The sequence below is a fragment of the Geospiza fortis genome, unplaced genomic scaffold (assembly GCF_000277835.1).
Source record: "Geospiza fortis unplaced genomic scaffold, GeoFor_1.0 scaffold425, whole genome shotgun sequence".
Lineage (NCBI taxonomy): Eukaryota > Metazoa > Chordata > Aves > Passeriformes > Thraupidae > Geospiza > Geospiza fortis.
Window position 1 is genome coordinate 2,894,760 of NW_005054387.1, and position 19,500 is coordinate 2,914,259.

At 40.7% G+C, this 19,500-nt stretch overlaps 2 protein-coding genes across 2 annotated transcripts in view; one reads left to right on the forward strand and one right to left on the reverse strand.

Annotated features, from left to right (window-relative positions):
• Window positions 1-1,880, reverse strand: part of NUFIP2 (nuclear FMR1 interacting protein 2) — a 70,400-nt gene extending 68,520 nt beyond the window's left edge. The window contains exon 1 of the mRNA XM_014308845.2: window positions 1,790-1,880. Coding sequence (XP_014164320.1) covers window positions 1,790-1,880 — 91 coding nt within the window. The remainder of the gene's footprint in view (window positions 1-1,789) is intronic.
• Window positions 1,881-2,065: 185 nt separating this feature from the next.
• The window catches only part of TAOK1 (TAO kinase 1), a 31,487-nt gene continuing 14,052 nt past the window's right edge, over window positions 2,066-19,500 (forward strand). The window contains exons 1-11 of the mRNA XM_005425439.3: window positions 2,066-2,292; window positions 6,203-6,274; window positions 9,173-9,274; window positions 10,074-10,119; window positions 11,006-11,102; window positions 11,459-11,572; window positions 12,335-12,426; window positions 14,907-15,000; window positions 15,646-15,727; window positions 17,586-17,753; window positions 18,548-18,751. Of these exons, the coding sequence (XP_005425496.1) occupies window positions 2,161-2,292; window positions 6,203-6,274; window positions 9,173-9,274; window positions 10,074-10,119; window positions 11,006-11,102; window positions 11,459-11,572; window positions 12,335-12,426; window positions 14,907-15,000; window positions 15,646-15,727; window positions 17,586-17,753; window positions 18,548-18,751 (1,203 nt within the window). The 5' untranslated portion in view covers window positions 2,066-2,160. The remainder of the gene's footprint in view (window positions 2,293-6,202; window positions 6,275-9,172; window positions 9,275-10,073; window positions 10,120-11,005; window positions 11,103-11,458; window positions 11,573-12,334; window positions 12,427-14,906; window positions 15,001-15,645; window positions 15,728-17,585; window positions 17,754-18,547; window positions 18,752-19,500) is intronic.

The following is a 19,500-nucleotide window of genomic DNA, read 5'->3' on the forward strand; positions in this document are numbered from 1 at the left end:
AACAACAATGTCCTTTTTGTAAGAATCTGATGCTTCTTAAAAGATGGAACATGACATCATTACCGTCGATCCAAGAAACATTCCTTCAATAATACTGAGTGTGCTCTGGTTATCAGCTCCCTTCCCCCAGCTCCTTTCTCTTGCTTTTCTGACATGCTTTTTGTCTATTGTTTTGTTGGGGGCTGTAAATGTGAAACAGTTGTCTTTCAGTGTTACGTGCTTGCTAGAGCTGGAATCAAGTGGAATACTGTTGATATATGAAAAAGAAGAAAAAATAACAAAACCCCCACTTTTTCTCCAGCTTTCATAAATGTAGTGTGCTTCAGGTATGGGCTGAGCTAGAGCTAATTATTTCCCTTCCCACACGGTATTAGTTATGGTGTTATGCAAGGGAAGGTGGGGATATCACAGTCCCGATCCTGTGCATCCCACTCGGCCTCCCTGGCAGCTGTGTGCAGATGCTGGTTGTTCCAAGGCTCCTGCAGTGATCCTGCATCATAGGAAATGTGTGAGTGCTCAGCAGTGCAGTGTGGCAGAGTTGTGAGCAGCTGCATATTTTCTGTGTGTGTGTATCTGTTCCTCTGCTTGGTCCACCACTGGGATTTCAGTGTCAGCTTCTCCTTCTCCCCTGAGAGCAGGCTATCACGGAAATGCATTCTGGGTTGCATTATAAAACTCTTTGAATGCTGACTGCTTGAAGGAAAATGCTGGATTTTGCTTCCCTTCTGTGCTTTCTCTCTCCCATGCATGTCTTCCTCAGAAAAACTGGAGATTCCTGTGGAGTTTACAGCCAGGTACATCTCGGCTGTGTTTCACAGCCAGGCTCTGCAGCAGTGCTGGGAGGTCTCTAGCAAGGAGCAGGCTATGGGACTTGCACATGCTGCAGCTCTCCAGAAAAGAGAACCACTGAGCACAAACATGCAGGAATATGTCTTTTTCCATCCTTGCAGGAATTGCTCTGCAGGGACTGGAAGACAAATGATTCATTGATGGTCTAGAGGCTTGGAAAAAGGTGGAGTTGATAGTGTCCAGAAGGGGAGGAGAAATGGACAGGGCCTTCTGATGTGTTGTTTAAACTCAGGCTTGTTGTGTTTCACATCTTCATAATGGAAATAAACCCCCAACTTTTTACAGAAACAAATTTGAGATACAAAATAGAAATTAAAAAAGCACAAGTCTTGGCCAGACAGATTTTTTTGGAAAGAAGAGAGATGTGTGATTAACTGTTTGCCAGTGACAGAATTGTTTTTATTAGTGATAATTTACAGGGATTTGATAGGAAATCCTAAGACCTCCCTTTAAGAGGAATAGAAAAAGGCTTTTTATTTATAGTGGTTTTTTGGCATCACCTGTTGTAAAGATATAGTAAGATTTTAGCACAACTTAACAGTATACTTTTATTTTGGATAGATTCCAAGACACAAAGCTTGTAGTAAATGAAAGTGAATTCATGGTGCAGACAGAAAGAATTTTATACATTCCCAGTTGTGTCTGAAGTTGCAAGTTCCTCTGAAGAAAGTGTTTGCCAATGGCCTATTGTCCATTGTCTCATATGCCAGTCACAATTTCAATGTGTATTTGCCTCTGCTGAAGCAGAGCAGAAGGAGGAGCAGCGGGTGTGGAATCGGGTATCTCCTGTTCTGGATGCTGTTTCTCTGAAGAAAGGGCTTGCAAGTAAACCTCTGAAGAACAGGCACTTTGTGATAGACATCACAAAATCCAAACAATATTTTAGGACACAGTGGGTGTAGCTCTTCAGAGGGAGGGTGTCACAGTAACGTGGACTCACTGGTGATGAACTGGCTGTCGCTGTAGGTCAGAGATTCTCTAGCTGCTCTGCAGGTGATTGAGCAGATGCTGGAGCGTGGAATGCGCCTCATTTTGTGTTTTGATTTTGGTTTCTGTCCTAGATGAAGTGCTTGACTGGTGTCACAGTGGGGCTGTGACATTATCCCAGCACCAGGGCTGCCTGCTCTGGAGGAAGTGGAAGCTGCTTTGCTGTGGCTTGTTTCGGGCTCTTTGAGCAGAGGATAAGCAGTGAAGGATTGCAATCTTTTTCTTGCAGTAATCCATGCTGAAGAGGCTCCATTCATACAGATGAGCCAAGGGTTGAAGCAGCACTTTAAACCCAGATAGTCGGTCGGCTGACTGCCCAGCAGGATGCCATCAACCAGCCGAGCGGGCAGCCTGAAGGACCCCGAAATTGCAGAGCTCTTCTTCAAAGAAGATCCAGAAAAGCTCTTCACAGATCTCCGAGAGATTGGCCATGGAAGCTTCGGAGCAGTTTATTTTGTAAGTAGCACCATGACTTGTGAATTTTAGCTGTATTTCTTTTTAAACTGTGGGTGTAGACTTTTTTGAGCATAATGAGGAAAAGAAACTAACTACTATGACTTTTTTGTGTGGTGTTTGGGGCAGAGGTGTTATCTTGTGTGTCTGTATGGTCTCAATCCTTTCACAAACTTGCAGTCTCTGCGAGATGTTTGCATACAACAAAAAAAACCCCTGGAAACTTTGTCCTTGCCCTTTAGGTGCATCATTATGTTGTAAGCAGGGATTTATGTGCAAATTAAAACGTGGACTTCTGCTCCATCAATTCTAACTGGCAGCGCACTTCTCTTGGTCTGATCATCTCCTTATCACCTCTTGCTCCTTGAGTGAAATTGAGTTCTTTTCCCCTTTGTGCATACCCCCAGGCTCCCTTAAAGCCATTCTTTATGTTTGACACCGGAGTTTGGGTGCTTTTGTTGTCATTTGTCCTGTCACATCCATTCCTACTGCAGGCAAGAGTCCCGGTATCCATCTGCATAGTACTTACCTGACATGAACGGGATCCTCATGGCAACCTCAGTGCAGCTTGCTGTGTGCCAACCAAATATTGTGGGGCCTTCATTAAAAAACGCTTTCCTCAGAAAACCTTTTCACGTTTATAATTATAGGAGGTGTGGCCAGACCTGCCAATTTTCCTTCAGAAAGCCATTTGTGTCACTATTTTATGAGATGCCTATTCAGTGTTAATAATTGCAGCAGACCATGTTGGGAACCTTCCAGCACAAATTTAATGCAGCACAGATGAACTAATTAGGAAAAGCTTCTTAATTTTGTTCCCTGCTTAAAACTATGAGCCACCACTGTCTGGGAACAGATCTGGGGGAGGAAGTGTTTTTTAACGAAACAATATTCACCTGTGGCCTTAAATTCACCTCACTTTGGTTAAAGAGTGAATATCAAGGGAGGGAACTGACAAATCTGTCTTCCTGCTATGTGGAAATATTATTGAAGAAATATTGTGGAAGTTTTTTTGGAACACTGTATCTTTCAGAGGCATGCATGGACCACACAGATATGGAAACCCATAATGCAGCTGCAGATAGGCTGTGAGCTGGAAGCAAACAGCATTCCCAAACACCAGCAGGAGGCTGCCATGAGGTTTTTGTAGCCTGCCTGAACTTTGTCCTTGTGGTAAGGGCTGATGGCCCATTACCAGCTCCATCTCCAAAGCAATTGCAACTCGGAGGCCATTAATTTCTAGCCATTCTTTCTCTTTCTCCCTCACCATTTTAAATCACCAGTTCATTATAGATCGGTATTTACTCACTATAGAGTGCAATTACTTGCTGGCATTTGGATTGTGCTTTTTTGTCAGAAAGTACCTCCGATTTGGCACTTGCATAAAGACGAGTCTAAGCAGTGCATCACACAACCCCAGCCCATGTAGGGGCTTCATTTTTGTCAAGAGAAGGTTTCTGATAAAGACACTCCATTGCTATTTCTGTTTTAGGAAGTTTAAACCTGTAAGTTTTGTGTTGTGTCTTTTTAATTACTAATGGTTCTGAGATGTTGAATCTGAAACTGTTCCATGCACTGTGCCCCGTCTTTCAAACAGAAGCCCAAAAGATCAAAGAGTCAACATGGAGAGGGAAATTTAATGTGAATTAAATAAGCACGAAGAACTAAAACATAGGAGATCCTGTCTCTTGGGTATACTTTATTCCTCTGTAAAGCTAGAAATAAAACTTAAGGTTTTTGACAAAATTTTGATTCTGCTACTGCAAACAATTAAACTTTCTCTAATTAACATAATATTGGATTATAGTTAATAACTGCTCTAAATGATATTACTGAAGCCAGTGACATACTCCACTTTTTCTTTGTGCATACTTTGCCTGTATCAATGCTGAAGCTGCTCTGGTCACCAGATGTTGATCCTTTGTGTGGAGTTTTTGGAAGAAAGCAGGATATATGTGCATACATGTCTACCATGAAACAAGCCTTGCTCATTTGGGTGGTTAAAGGGAGCTGGTCTTGCACATCCTCCTGGCTTTTGTCTAGGAATTGTTTTTCAATTATCCAAGATCACAGGGAAACTAAAAAAAGCAAATGCAACTCTGTGATTTTAATATTTCTGGGGTGTCAGCCAGGACAGTTCTCTCTCTCTAGGACTGTAGGTGTTCAGCGACCTCTGTCAGGTGTTGTTTGCTTGGGTTTTCTGATGCAAAGCATCCTCTCTCCAGGCGGCTTTCATGGCATACAGCCTGCACCAAAAAATGTGCTTGATAAATAGTTGTGCCCATCTTCCTTCCCTTTTAGCAGTGATTCCACCTATGGATGATATATATTGATCTTACTCCTTTCTCTTTGTTTCTGTTGCATCCTTCATAGCAGAAAGTTCCTTTTTTTCTTTTTTTTCATTTATAATTGATATGAATTTTGTTGGTTCACCTCATGGTTTTAGTTTCTTAGAAACTGCAAGTCTGGCACCTCTGAATCATTTTTGGTATTATCCTTACCCTACTCCCTGCTCTGCAGTGTAATAATAGCTTTTGCTTGACACAGGAAACCTACTACACTGGAACACTGCAGATGGAGCAGAAGAATAACCCACTCTCTTTTGTTAGAGCTGGGTTCCTTCTGCTTTACTGTAGTATTTTGCTTCCCTGCTTTATTGGCAGTTTTTCACACAGTTGAATGTTTCAGAGGTTGTGTTTAGTCAGTAAAGATCTAACAGGCAGAATTTTATTCTTTTTTGTCTCAAACAACAAAAATAATCACACCCCACCCAACTCTTCCAAGTACTATCAGTGAGAGGATCCTCTGAAACAGAAAGAAAAGTAAAAATAGTATTGGTTCAAGCTTATCATAGCCAGTTGAAATAAAGACTGGCAGGGAATTCTGGGAGTCTCTTTAATGAGCAGCAGAATTAAAACATGACTGAAAAACCTTTTTACAGAAGGCAGAGCCCTAGTACTTCATTAATCCATGTTCTGGTAGGTTGTGCTTGATAGTACAAATATATTAAAAATCAACATTTTCATCAGTCATCTGTGAATGCTGTGGTGCACATTATTCTGATTTATATCATTTGGCTTCATGTCCAAGTTGATTATCATTATCAGAGAGACTCAGAGGTCTTTCCTTCACCACCCTCCTGTGCTGCTGAAATCTCTAGCAGAGGAAATCTGGGATCTTATTTGGAGCCATCCTTCCTGCAAGGTGCTGCCTCTTCTCCTGCTCTGGGGAATGAGCCCTTGCTTTGGTGCTGAATTAAACAAAGCTTCTTGTTTAGTCCTTGCCTTGCATTGTTGCTGTCTGAAGTCAAGAAGTTTGGCTTTGAAGTGTGAAAAACTATGTACATTTATGGTGCAGTGTAAATAACAATACTATGAAACTGAGAAGCCTCATCTGAAGATGGGTCACTTGGATTGCTGCCGTGTCTCTCTGTATCATCTGCCTTCCTTTAAGACACAAAAGCTAATTTTTGGGAGCACTGGGGAGAAACCTGCTCTAGACACTGGTGGCTATCTCCAGTGCATCATATGGCATCTTTCCATGTGGATTGAATGGAACTGGCTGGCTGAGCCTTGCTTCTGTTTCATGTGGAATGGACCTGGGCAGGGAGAGAAGTTGATTTAGGGAAAATCCCTTCTACTTGAATCAGAGCTGATTTTTAGTTTAAGTCAATGATTGACTCCTGCAGAGACTTGGTAGATGCTGAGCATGGAGAATGTCGCACCTTGTCTCCCTTTCACTTTGGAAAGAAATTTCTAATTCTTGCAGCAGTCACACCTCTTGGAAGATATTTTATTTTAATGCTCTGCAAAAATTAACTAAGACTAGAGATTATTTGATGATTGTGTGTGGTTTGCATCTTATGGAAAGCTGGGGCCTGGAGCAACTGATGGATTGTGTTTTCCTGTTACAGGCACGTGATGTGCGCACCAATGAAGTGGTGGCCATCAAGAAAATGTCATATAGTGGGAAGCAGTCCAATGAGGTATGTAGAACATACTGTATATCAAACCTTGATCATTGCAAATAATTACTGTATTGGGATGATTTTAGTTTGCTTGGGTTCCTGCAGGAGAAATATTTTCTATAACTGTAAAGGTGAATAAGAGTCCTGTGTAAATAAATCAATTTACTGTTCAGTGTATTTCTGTATAGTCCGCTCCTGAAAAAAGAGAGGTGGAACTCTCTTCTTTCAGATGCAGAGGGCTCTTTTTGGGACCACAGAAATGTGTAGACAGGGGAAGAAAATTATATTATGAGTTTGTATGTTGGTGTCTTACTGCCCTTAAATGTTCCATTTTAAATACCTTTCCAAAAAACCAGGACAAAGGAATGATAGAAATGGATGCAGTAGTGAGAGGGAGTCTTGCTTGTACCAAGTAGTGAGGCAGAGTGCATCCCTCCCTGAATGACTGTGCTCATGAGCAGCTGAAACAAAGGCAAAAGAGTGGTGAATGAATGAGTGTGAAAATCTGAACAGCAGCATAATTCCAGAAGAATTGCCAGAGCCAGGGATTAAGGCAGTCTTTGCAGAAGGGTCTGTAGAAGTGGGCCTCTGAGATTTAGGCATTAAGTGTTTTCATGGCTACCCCAGATGTGTCTCCTTTCCCTGGGATGCTTAGCACAGAGAGTTGATTTTATACTTGAAGCGTTTAAGTGCTAATACAGATTCTTGAAAAGCCCAAGATGACACAAGCAGCTAATTTGATATTATTTCTGGTAAATAACATCTATCAAATTGTGGCATGATTTTTCAGCAGAAGTATTTCTCATAAGCATGTTGTCCAAAGCATTTATGGTTCTCTCCCTCCATTCTCTATATTCCAATCTTAGCCGCAGTCTTGCTCTGATGAGTTCGACTAACAGCTCATTGCTTTCTGTGCCTGCCTTTTGTGTATTGATCATCTGCACTCCAAGGGGGTGAACTATTCCTTCCTCTGTGTGTGTGTGTCTGTGTAGGAGGTAGAGGTGGCAGTGTCTCTCCAGCAGTCCTAAATTCTAGCTTCAGAGTTAAATTTGCTATGCCTGTTTCTGTTTTGTTGCTGCGGTGACTTGTTTAACTGTGTACTGATGAAAGAATAATTTGTACTTGCTACTTGTCCTACTGTTTTAATTACTGTGAGCTATAAATACTCTATTCACATGAATGAAACAAACTGTGCATGCTTCAGAAATAGCTTTTGTTTGTCTTCAATGCGTATGTTTCTTTATTTTGAAGAAAGTAATAAGACCAGGATTAAAACACTTTCTATTTTACATCCATATTTATTTGTTTTGTTCAGAAGTTCACTGGAGTTATGATCGAGCCTATGTAAAGAAAATTGATTAAGGGCATTCTGTTATCATTTGGTTTCATAATAAGATTTTATCATTGGTGGGAAAAATTATTCTCTCAAATAAGGTCATATTTTATACTAAGAATAGGTTTAAAACCTTTGAAAAATGTAGTACTGTGCTCTTAATGTGATCTTGGAGCTTTTTTATTAATGAAGGAAATAATGAATACTTCTTGACTAATACGTGACTTCTCTCTTCCCAGTATAGAAATTTAACATGATGCTTTCTTGGTTTGGCTTTTATTACTTAGTACCTCAAAGCCTTTGAGGCTGAAGGTTAAAGGCAACTAAGTCACTCCAGTGTCAGTGAAAGAGTTTGTTACAGCTGCACTGTATAATTCTATAGCAATTTTGGTGTTGAGAAGTACTTAATGTAGTCAATCAGCTGCCTCAGTTGTGGGCTTCTGTGTTCCCTGGTTTCATGTGTTTCTCTAACCCTAAAATTGTTATTGAGGTTTTGCACATGTTTTCCAAAGCCTCAGGGTAGATGGGCCCTCTGTCCCTCTGTGAATACTACCCACATACCAACATGTGAGGAAGAGTGTGCTGAGAGATTAACAGGACCTGGAAAGCAGCTTTTGAGCCTTTTGGTGTTGGGTTCCTCTCCCTCTGGTTAACTTCAGAACTGATACTCTTGCTCAAAAACATTTTCAGTGTCAACACTCTTACGTTTATAGCTCCATACTTAAATGGTTTCAGCTACTGCATTTGGTATTGAAGGTACTTTCTGTAGTTGTAGTTTTGCTGTTGCACTCTCAGACTCATGCCTTTTCTGCCTGAGATGTGGATGTGCAGCACATGGGGGGACTTGGAGGTGTCCAAGGCAAGCAATGTCAGTGTCTGGGCACACATTGGAACTTGACATTTTGGCCTCTTCTCTGCTTTAAAGTTGCACTAACAGAGCTCCCCTTATTATAAACCTGACTTTGTTTTATCTCTTTATTTTTTTTTCTCCAGCAGAACCATTCCTTTATCTAGTAGGTAACTCATTTTAAATTGGCCCTTGTAAAGATTAAACTAGTAATAGAGAAACATTATCAAGAATGTACTTAGATAGTTGGCAACTGATAAAGGGAGCCTCATCCAGTGTAATATAGTGACTAGTAGGGATAGGTCTGTGTAGTAACAAGAGTTGAGAGAGGCAGGGGATCCTGCTGAAGGACACTTATCACCCACATTTCTTTCAGGTTGGGGTGTATGTTTGATTTGGCAACAGAATTGGTATCCCTTAGTAGAGGATCACTTCTTTTTTGAGGACTTGTTCAGATATTAAGTGTTTACCAGTATATCCTATGCACACATACAAATATATAAACATAAAACATTACATTGATGAGAGATCCTTGCATACAGCCTAATTGATCAGCAACTTATTTTGTGGGTTTGCTGAGGAGTTAAGCAATGAATATCGTAGTGATGATACAAACTTACTTTGATTTGAACCTTGAGATAGTTTTGCCTCTTAAAATAATTAACCTACATAGTAACAACAACAACAAAAAGGTAACAGTTCTAAAAAGTCTTTCTGTTTCTTTTATTCCCTACAGAAATGGCAGGATATTATTAAGGAAGTCAAGTTCCTCCAAAGAATAAAACACCCTAACAGTATAGAATACAAAGGCTGCTATCTGCGGGAGCATACAGCATGGGTAAGCAAATGCTGCTCTGCACTTCTCTTGCCTTGCTTAAAGGTGCTTTGAAATCCCTCCAGCTGGATTTTGGGAGGCACCTGGGTGCTAGTGTTGTGCAGACTGAGATGAGCATAGCCAAGGGCCTTACAGGTGCTCAACAAACTGCATGTACATTCTGGAACCAAGATTTAAGGAAATTTGCCTTTTTACTTAGATTAAGTGTTGCTGTTCTAGTGTATTTAGTTTGATAATCTGAGTATTTGAAATAATGCACACCCATCACTAATAAAGTTTTGTAGGGCAATATACTAAAGAAATTAATATTATTCAACTAATAGTTTAAGTTGTAAGTACTGTTTTGTGAGTTAGCTTCAATAAATCTGTAGGGCAAAGTTTTAGTTTCTCTTTTTGAAATCTGACTGGGACAGAATCTTAAGTAAATCCCTAAATAGCCCTTTAATACTCTGATAAGCTTGTTAAGTGCAATTTACATTCCTGTTAAGTATGTGCATATAAAATATGATATGTAATACAATATCTAACTGGTCATGAATGTGCTTTGGCCTTCCTTACAAGTGGTGTTGCTTGGTATCTTACACAGGAGGGTTATGCTTAATTTCCAGTTAGAGCGGCACTTGTGGGAGGGGTCAGTGTGACAATCCTGGGATGGAGTTTATGGTACAAGCAGTACTTGCTTTGTTATGGCAGCCTGCACTCTGTGCTCCAGGAATTGGTTCTAGATTTCTCCAGACAAGTCTAAAAAACGTGTATTTACTATAATAGATTTTCTAACTACTTTGATTTCTTCCTATAACAGCTTGTTATGGAATATTGTTTAGGATCAGCATCAGACTTACTAGAAGGTAAGTGAGTCACACGTGTTTATTTCATGGAAAGTCAGAAGTAGAGTACTGAACTAGGGCGTTACAGCATCACAGAATTTTCCTTGAGTTTATAGTTTTGTCTGGGGCCAGAGTGTGTATAAATAGGTGCAATTTGTCAAATTCGTGCATAGTTGTAGTGGGTTTTCTGTAGAATACTGGTTTTCCAAGGTGCTTAGTTTCTCATTAGTTTGTATCATTTTAAAGTCAGCTATTTGTTTGCTTCTGAGTTTTAGGTTCTCCGGCCATGACAGTTCAAGATTTACTTCTGAAAACCCTTGCTGTTGATCCTAATGCTTACTAACAACTGTAGGCCTGTTAACTAGAATAGCACTAGAGCAGTGTTAGGGTTGTGCTGATGAGGTCTTTCATTAAATGGTCATTTTTCTATCAGGCTTCTTATAGTGGCCTGGCTTTGAAGAGATATGTGTGGCCAGTCAGTTGTTCCTTTCCTTGCCAGAAGCATTTCAGGACCAAAAGCTGAGCTGCCAGAATCTGATCTGTGTTACTACAATTTATTTGTGTGTGAATTGCTGTAAATTTCTGGGGTTTGGGGTTTCACTTCATTAATGGAAAACTCAATACTGAGTCTCAAGAAGTTACTTGGGAGACTGGTCACATAACTGACAGGAATGCAGTTTATGGTTGGAGAGTGGTCTCTTTGGTAGTAAATAGCTGCTGGTTTACAGTTAGAAGATTACATCTGATTATAGAATGTACTCTGTGAACTATTTTTACATTTGCTTCTCATACTGAACCCAGTGAAAATGAACTTTTAGTATTTCTGTTTACATTGTTAACAATCTTGCATGCTGCAAACTGTATTGTTTTCTGTAATGTTGAATTTCACATAAATTCTTTCCTTAAGTTCATAAAAAGCCATTGCAAGAAGTGGAAATAGCAGCAATTACCCATGGTGCTCTCCAGGGATTAGCATACTTGCATTCTCACAATATGATCCATAGGTGAGTAGTTACCATTTTGCTGTCTCATACACACTTACACATTTGTTTTGTTGATTGTATCCCCTCCATCCCAAATTCTACATTGTAAGCAGAGATTTTCTTTTCACAGTATCCCTGTGCTCCCAAACAAGTGATTTATAGTAGTCTAAAACACTAGCAAGACTAACACGTAAGACAAAAGAATCCAAAATCAAGGGCCACTTTAAGCAATTAACCTAATGGTTAAAGACTTTGTGTTTGGAGGAAATGTGAATATTTTGCACTTGAATATGTGAATATTGGTGTGTTTCATAGTCTGTCCAGGGAGCTTTCTTCTTTGGAGTGGAGTAATACTGACACTTGTGTTCTATCACCAGAGATATCAAGGCAGGGAACATCCTGCTGACAGAGCCAGGACAGGTGAAACTTGCTGACTTTGGGTCTGCTTCCATAGCATCTCCTGCCAACTCATTTGTGGGGACGCCATATTGGTAAGCCAAGAGTTTTACTAATTTCTGGCTTTGTGAACTGAAAGGATCATGTATTGGCTATTTAATATACTTGGGCTTATTGGAGCTAGCTTTGTAATCTTCCAGTTGTGGTGATGATAAAATGTACTTGGTTAGGAAAAAAAGTTTCAGTTGTAAGTAGGCTCTGAGTTCCAAGAAATAGTGTATCCCTGTGTTTGTAGTTCACAAAAAGTAATAAAAATATTTTGCTTTCTGCTTAGACTGACCTAAAGTGGTAAAGGTGGGATTGAATCATCTGTAATATATTTTAATCACTCCCCCCAGTGGTTTAAACAATTCATGTATTCTCACCATGTCTGGTTGTTGAAATAACTGAAGTGTTTTTTCTTTCATAGGAAAGGCCAGGTTCACTGAACCACCCCCTTTGCAGATCCCTTGTATGCTTTTGATCTCTTACACCTAATCTGTGGTGTTTACTCAACTGCATGTTATAATTATTTCACCACAGTTGGTCAGCCAGCTAAACTATTGGAAATGTGGGAGGGTGAGAAGGTGATGATACTCACAGATGGAAAGCTGGGCAAGCACAGGAGAACATCACACAGCATCTGCAGGCCTGCACCAGTGTGGGTGCCTGGCCTTTGTTCCCAGTATCCCATGGTCATGCCTGATAGCTTGGGGAATATTTGTTTATGGTAGCTGAAATCAGGGAAACAGCCTATTTCATACTGATGAAGATAATATGTTCCACTGCCTATTTTGAGCACCAGTTTCTTCTCTTAGGATGGCCCCAGAAGTGATTTTAGCCATGGATGAAGGGCAGTATGACGGCAAAGTAGATGTTTGGTCTCTTGGAATTACCTGTATTGAGTTAGGTAAGTTACTTCCTTTGAAAAAAATTATATTTATAAATTATTTATTTAAGTTATTTAATACCTGGAACTTATTCAGTTGAATCACAGTGCAGAAGATTTGTGCTCCCTTTCTTGTCCTGGTTTCTCTGGGCCCTGAGCTTTAGAGAAAAGAGCTTTCTGGAATTCCAGAATGTCTCCAGTTTGATGTTTATGGAGCTGGTGTTTTCATTACCTGAAGAAAAAGAGTTATATAGACAAAGAGAGTGGCCAAGTGATATCACTAAGGGTGTTCACATTCTGTGGGAGAGGCACTTAACTTCTGAACTGAAAAACAGTCAATTGCTGAGCAGCTTTAGAAGTGAACCATTAAAGGTACCAATGTGGACATATATTTAGTGCTATAAGTTGATCTTGTTTCTGTGAAAATTTCACATACATTAACAAGTTCTGCAGTGATAAAGTTCTGGAGAAGTTGACTACTTCAAAGCTGTATTCAGTGTGTGTTGTCACTTCTGAATAGATTTTTTTTTCCTTAAATGAAAAGAAATAATCCAATTTTGAAGCAGCAACCTGAAACTCAAAGCCTAAAGAAATGATGACATTGCCATTAGAACAGACCCTTTAAAGCAGGATGTGAGTTTAAAGGGACAGTGTTAGTATGGCATTCTGTTTCAATTTAACACATCATGTTTTCTTGGAACAAAAACACCCTGGCTGAAGCACACCATGCATGCCACTGCTCCATACACCTGAGGCTGTCCTCCAGTCCTTGTCAGATCTGATTGCTCCTGCTCCAACCCATCCTCCATGGAGGAGAAACCCAGCCAGGCAGTGAGAGCTCTCAGGAACGCACTAATCCATGTGAACTGCACAGTTTAGCTAAAAATGCTGTCTGGCATTCCAAACTGTCAGCTTCATTTTCTTCCAGGATGTGAAATAGATTATTTAGAACAGAGATTTTGTTTGTTGGCTTTTTTGTTGGTTTTTTTTTTTTTTGCTTCTTGGTTGCCAATATAAAGCAAGTTGAAGGGGTGTGACTGTCATGACAGAATCCTGCTCTGAGTGGAGTAAGGAGACTTGGCTGGCTGCAGGGCTCCAGGAATGCAGTGAGCTCATGGCCACCACACCCCCGGGAGTCCTGCACGCCGCGTTCTTGCAGGATGAAGCGTGTTGGGCTTCGTCTACGGCTGCTGGCGTGGTGGGAGGTGAGACTAGGTCAGGACAGCAGAGCAGTGTAGGCTGGGTCCGTGTGCCTGGCTCATTTGTGTTGCTTTGAGTAAGCATGGGAAGGCAGCAGGGAAATGAGATGTCTTGTAGTCTTCTCAAATTATCACTTAGTCTTAGAAATGGTCTTATTGAAGGCTCAGTTTCAGGGTTTCCAGGAGATTTCTATTTTATTCAGGTGAGCTAAGAGAAAAAAAAAAGGTAGAGAGAACAGTCAGTTGAAATAGTCTAATGAATAATCTGTCTGATCCTTGATAGCAGCAACTAGTTATCTGACAGATTAGAGGAGGTAAAGTGCTGAATTTGAGGAAAGACTTAAGTCCTCAATCTACCAGTTTTGAGGAATTTGTAGGGCTTAGTCCATCCTGCCATAGCCGTGAGTGTACCATGATCTCTGATCCATAGTTCAGTGCTGCTATTCAACTCAGAACTGAGGAGCAGACTAAGAAAAGTAGCATTATTTTTTTCCTTGTTTATTTTTTTTGAGGAAGGAAAGTTTTCTGTTACATTTTCAGTAGTGTAGGAACATCCTCGTGGCCTGACCAGCTTCTCTGGAATGTCTATGGCGAGGCTGAGCTTTATAAAGTTTGCCCCATAAACATTCTGATGAAGCTTCAATTTTGTTGTTACAGTGAGATCATCTCCTTCCTCATTAGGCTTTCATGCTGTGTCAGTCTATAAGAGTAATACAAGCTTGAAAGAGAGAAGCGCCAAAGAGAGAAGGCAACTCTCAAAATAGTATAAAGAGTTGGCCTGTTGCTGACTTCCTGCCCATGTGCTTAGTCAGTTAAGTGTGATTTGATGGTTCTTGTAACCAGCTTTTTCTTCATCACTGCTGTCCTGCTAGAAAGAAATATTTCTTAGCTTTTTAGCAACTGTCGATTAAAAAAAAAAAACAAAGGGGGGGTGTATGAAGCCAAGAATGCTTAGTGGCTAAACACCCAGTATAGAGCTTACTGTTAACTTACTCCTATTTTAGTACATTACAATGAGTCAGAGAACTCAACTGTGATAAACCACGTAATTTAAAAGCTTGAGAGGACAAGGCATTTGATCTTCAAAGGGCTTTCATCTTCTGCAATGGCACAGGACATATGCCAACATATCTGTCTGATTGCAGGGTAGGGTTGGTTTGGGGTTCCATGTTCAGGCAGTAGGGATTTTGCTGATGTGGTTTTCTTTTTAAAGGGATGTAAACTGTAAAAAAAACCTAAACAAAAAGAGCAACAACATGACACTATCTCCCTATATAAAAACTTCTTTTCTCTTGTGTGCAGCGGAAAGGAAGCCTCCTTTGTTTAACATGAACGCAATGAGTGCCTTATATCACATAGCGCAGAATGAATCCCCTACACTACAGTCTAATGAATGGTGAGTATTGCTGAGGGAGGAATGTTGGAGGGGATGGCTGTAAATGGAGTGCTTTGTCATGCTGAGTTCTTGAAATGGCTGGAGTCCTGTTGGGAGGATGTGAGCTGGAAGGTTCTCATTAGATTCACTATACATTTCATACACAAAATTGACCAATTACTAAGTATGTGTTTGAGACTCTTCACTGTAGTAGGAGCAGGACAGGCTGCTGGAAGAACTTAAGATCCTGTAAAAAATTCCGTTCATGGGTCAGTAAACTTCTGAAGCTCCCAAGCTAGCCAAAACTGTGGGATTTAGTGTTTGTTTTATTACAAACCACACTGTCAGTTTCTAAATCCTGTTTTGTTGAAGTATTGCTTTGCAAGATGAAGACACAGCTTGTGTGTGGCAAGTGTCTGTTGCATAAACTTCAGAAGAATAAAGCACAGTAGTAACATTTTGTGCCTCCCAGCCTCAACAACTGTCTTTTGAATACAGCAAATACAGTAAACTAATTTCAAAAGTTAAAAACTTCCTAATTATGGTTTACTGAACCATAGTTCTTGACCTAGGAGCTATAAGTATCCAGATGTGAGGATCATGACTTCTTAATTGATTAAACTGAGTTGTTAACTTAGGTGGATTTTTTTCCTCTCCTTGACACAGGTCTGATTATTTTCGAAACTTCGTAGATTCTTGCCTCCAGAAAATTCCTCAAGACAGGCCTACATCAGAGGAGCTTCTGAAGGTTGGCTTGCTTGTCCTTTCTGATTTCCATGTGGTATTAAAAGGGGCTGTGCCCTGTGATGATCATCTGTCTCACCTACTGTACAAGGTTATGGTTAATGATGCTCAAACACCTTTGAGCTGCGAGTGCTGTGGGGTGTACTGAGCTGGCAGCCCTGGCTTTGCTGCCTGTCTGCAGTGTCTCAGAGTGTTCCCCAGGTGACTTTCCAAGCCAGCCTTGGAGTTCTCAGCATAAAAGGTCACTCCACCAAGTGACACTGGATGGCCATTGACTTGTCAAGAGTTTTAGTTTGTAAACTCAATCATTCCAGTGATTATAATTAATTCTGACAGAGCTGCTGTGCATTAGCTAACAAATACCTTTTGTTACTTCCCCCTGTGTTCTGTGCTGTAGAACACTCCAATGTGCTTTATGCAGTACCTGAAATCCACTGCTGGGGAAAAGGAGGCAAAAGAAACCAGTTTTTCCTCCCTCTGTTTTTCCTTGGCATGAAAAAGCCTCAGCAGTCTGCAGGCTTTTTCTTGCTTTATTTCTTAGCTTCTTTTTTAATTCTTCATTTGTGCTCCTGAGTGCTGCAGGTACTTGGCTTTGCTCACTGTAGTCTGGAGACAGAGCCAGTGGGGTAGATTGTTGCAAAAGGCTGACATGTGAACAGAACTCAGAGAAGTTGGGTGTTGGAGCTGCTTTTTTGTGTGACTTTGATGGATTTCCTTTGTGGCATCAGGTGGCATTCAAAATTTTGCTAACTTGTCATTCTCTTTACAGTGCTTCTGACATTTTGGGTTTCTTTTTATCCTGGCCCTGCTTCTGCTAAACAATGTTTTTCCAAATTTTTTGCATTGCAGGGAAATGGATGCTATTTGTGAAGGTTTTATCAGCACCTTTTTGCATGGTTTTACCTAAAAATGGCTCTGGGGACTTGTGCCTCTTTGAAAATTGTCTATTCAGAAAGTAAATGCAATTATCCAGGAAAGGTTTCGGTGTGGGTGTATAGTCCTGCCATTTCAGAATTCTACAGATTGGTTTTATTTTGAGCAATGTGCTGCAATTAAAGAGAACATTGATGGAAATGAAACGTTTGGGAACGTATTCCTTCCATAACTATAGTCTGAAACAGCTGCATGCCACTTTACAGGGACAGGTAGGGAATGTGCCATGTTGGAAACAGCATTGCAGTTCTCCAAAGGAACAAAATGAAAGTAGTGGTGGTGTTAATAATGACTCATGCTTCCACAGCACATTGCATCTGGAGACTGCAAAAGCTGCTTCTGACATACATAGACAGTTCTTGCTTTACCTATGGGTAAAATATAACACCTTTGCAGAGAAATGTGGTGAATATCTCCAAGAGAAGAGCAGAATGTGGGGAGCTGTTCCAGGACCAAGCTCTAAGGTTCACAGCCTATTTTATGACTCAGAGCTGTATGATGAATATTTGATTCCCAGGCTTTTCTAAACAAGGAAATGGGATTTATACTGAGAGTTAGCTGATGAGTTAATTAACATTTGGTTAAAGATACTAGCCAGTCTAGCACCTTTAGCTTTTATTTGGTATTTGTTGCTCTTCCCTCACTTAACCACTAGTAGATAATGTCTCTGAAGTCTAGGTTTATAGTGAGCAAGTTTTCATGGCATGTAAAATGCTATTTCTGGGTTTTTACACCTTTATTTTTTGGTACAATCATTCTGAAATCTGTCTTGATTGCAGAGTCTGAAAATAATACCAGTGTTAGCTGTGAAGGTGTTCTCTTCCTGTGCAGGGAAGAGGGCTAATAAACCCAACTATAGCTCATCACTGTGTCCTCAAAGCATGTGCATTGGAGGCATGAGAGGCCACTCACCTGTTTGTGTTCTGCAGCACATGTTTGTTCTTCGAGAGCGGCCCGAAACAGTGTTAATAGACCTGATTCAGAGAACAAAGGATGCAGTGAGAGAACTGGACAACCTGCAGTATCGTAAAATGAAGAAGCTCCTCTTCCAGGAGGCCCACAATGGCCCTGCAGTGGAAACACAGGAGGAGGAGGAGGTGAGAAAAATGCTGAATTTCATCACTGAACCACAGAGAATGAACTGTCATTTAAATAACCACAATTCAGATATTGCTGAAACGAAGGGAGGCTGTTTACACACCTGGCTGTAAACACTGTCTCCCTCTTTGTGCTTGGAATAAAGCTACCTCAAGGCACAAACAAGGACAAACAAGGTAGATGCCTAGTGCTGGCAAGAAGCTGTGCCATGTGTTCATGCTTGAACAGTCAGCTTCCAGTCCTGTAAATCCTCGCTTTCTTTGCCTGTTTATGAGGCTTCATGAGGACTCTTTAGCAACTGCAGTTAACCTCTGTTTTAACCATGTGTACTGAGAATGTTGTTCTAAATCTAAGGCATTGAGGTTTTTACTTGATTTATTAAAAAAAAAAAAGGAAAACAGGTCATCAGGGAAATTGATTTCTCTTTTTAAGGAGACTGAATTCCAGTTCTCTTGTACAGAAAAGAGCCTGCAAGGTGCAGGGTCCCAGCTGAGCAGTCAGGTGATTCTGGTGTCACAGCAGTTTCTGGTGACATGCTGTGGCTGATACATGATAGAGTTCAGCTTGTTAACAGGCTTGCTGTTGAAAAGAATCTGACATCAGCCAGTTAATCTTGACAGGGCTGACTCTTTCTCTCCTCAGCATCCCACAAGAAAAACGTTTCATGGCAATGCCTGGAGGGTGGAAAGTGCCATGACGTGGCAGAGAGAAATGGAATGAATATTCCATTTGGTAATGTCCACAGGTACCACTGGGATGGGTTTGAATTTTCTTTCTAATTCCTTTCTCCTAGGAACAAGATCATGGTGTGGGCAGGACGGGAACAGTGAACAGTGTTGGAAGTAATCAGTCCATTCCTAGTATGTCTATCAGTGCCAGTAGCCAAAGCAGTAGTGTTAACAGTCTTCCAGATGCCTCGGATGATAAGAGCGAGCTGGATATGATGGAGGGGGACCACACCGTAATGTCAAACAGCTCTGTCATTCATCTAAAGCCGGTAAGCCCTGGATTCTTACTGCAGAACTTCCAAGGTGTAAAGTGGGAGAGAATTTGTTTGGTGTGAAGTCACTTGTTCCCATTCTTCAGTCATTATCTGCAGTTTATATTATTGTGCCGCAAATATATATATATATATATATGAGTGTGCAGCTGTAACTTGGGAAAGTGGCTGTGAAGATGGTTTATTTTTGTTAATTCACTAAAAATTATTTGGCTAATGGAATTGTTTCAAAAGCAGTTTGCTTTATCAGGAGGAGTTGGAATGGGAGGTTGTAAATAGGTTTGTTTGGTGGCTACCCTTAACATGCATAGCACTGCCTTGTGGGACAACAGGATGTGTGACTTCCCCTTTTTACCTCCTTGTTAGATAATTCTTAAAGTCAGGGCCTACAGTAGAAGCTGAAATCAGTTCTGCAGCACCCAGCTTCCCAGCACTTGATTTGAATATTTTGTTAATGAATAAAGTATAGGGAAAAAAATGCAGCAGAAACCACTTCCCTGCTTTCCCTCTGCCAGATGAAGGGTGGGCTGGGGAGTGCCCTCTGAGCTGGGCTGCTCTTGCCAGGGAGGGGTTATCACTCCATTTGCTCAAAGCACTACTGTTTCCATGGCTGATGATAGGTGTGGCTAGAATGTCTTGTTCTTTGCCCAGATATGCAGCAAAGACACAGGTATTTCCTCAGGGAGTTAATTAGTGTATCATATCTAACTAGTAATCACTCTATGATGAATGACAAACTCAAAATA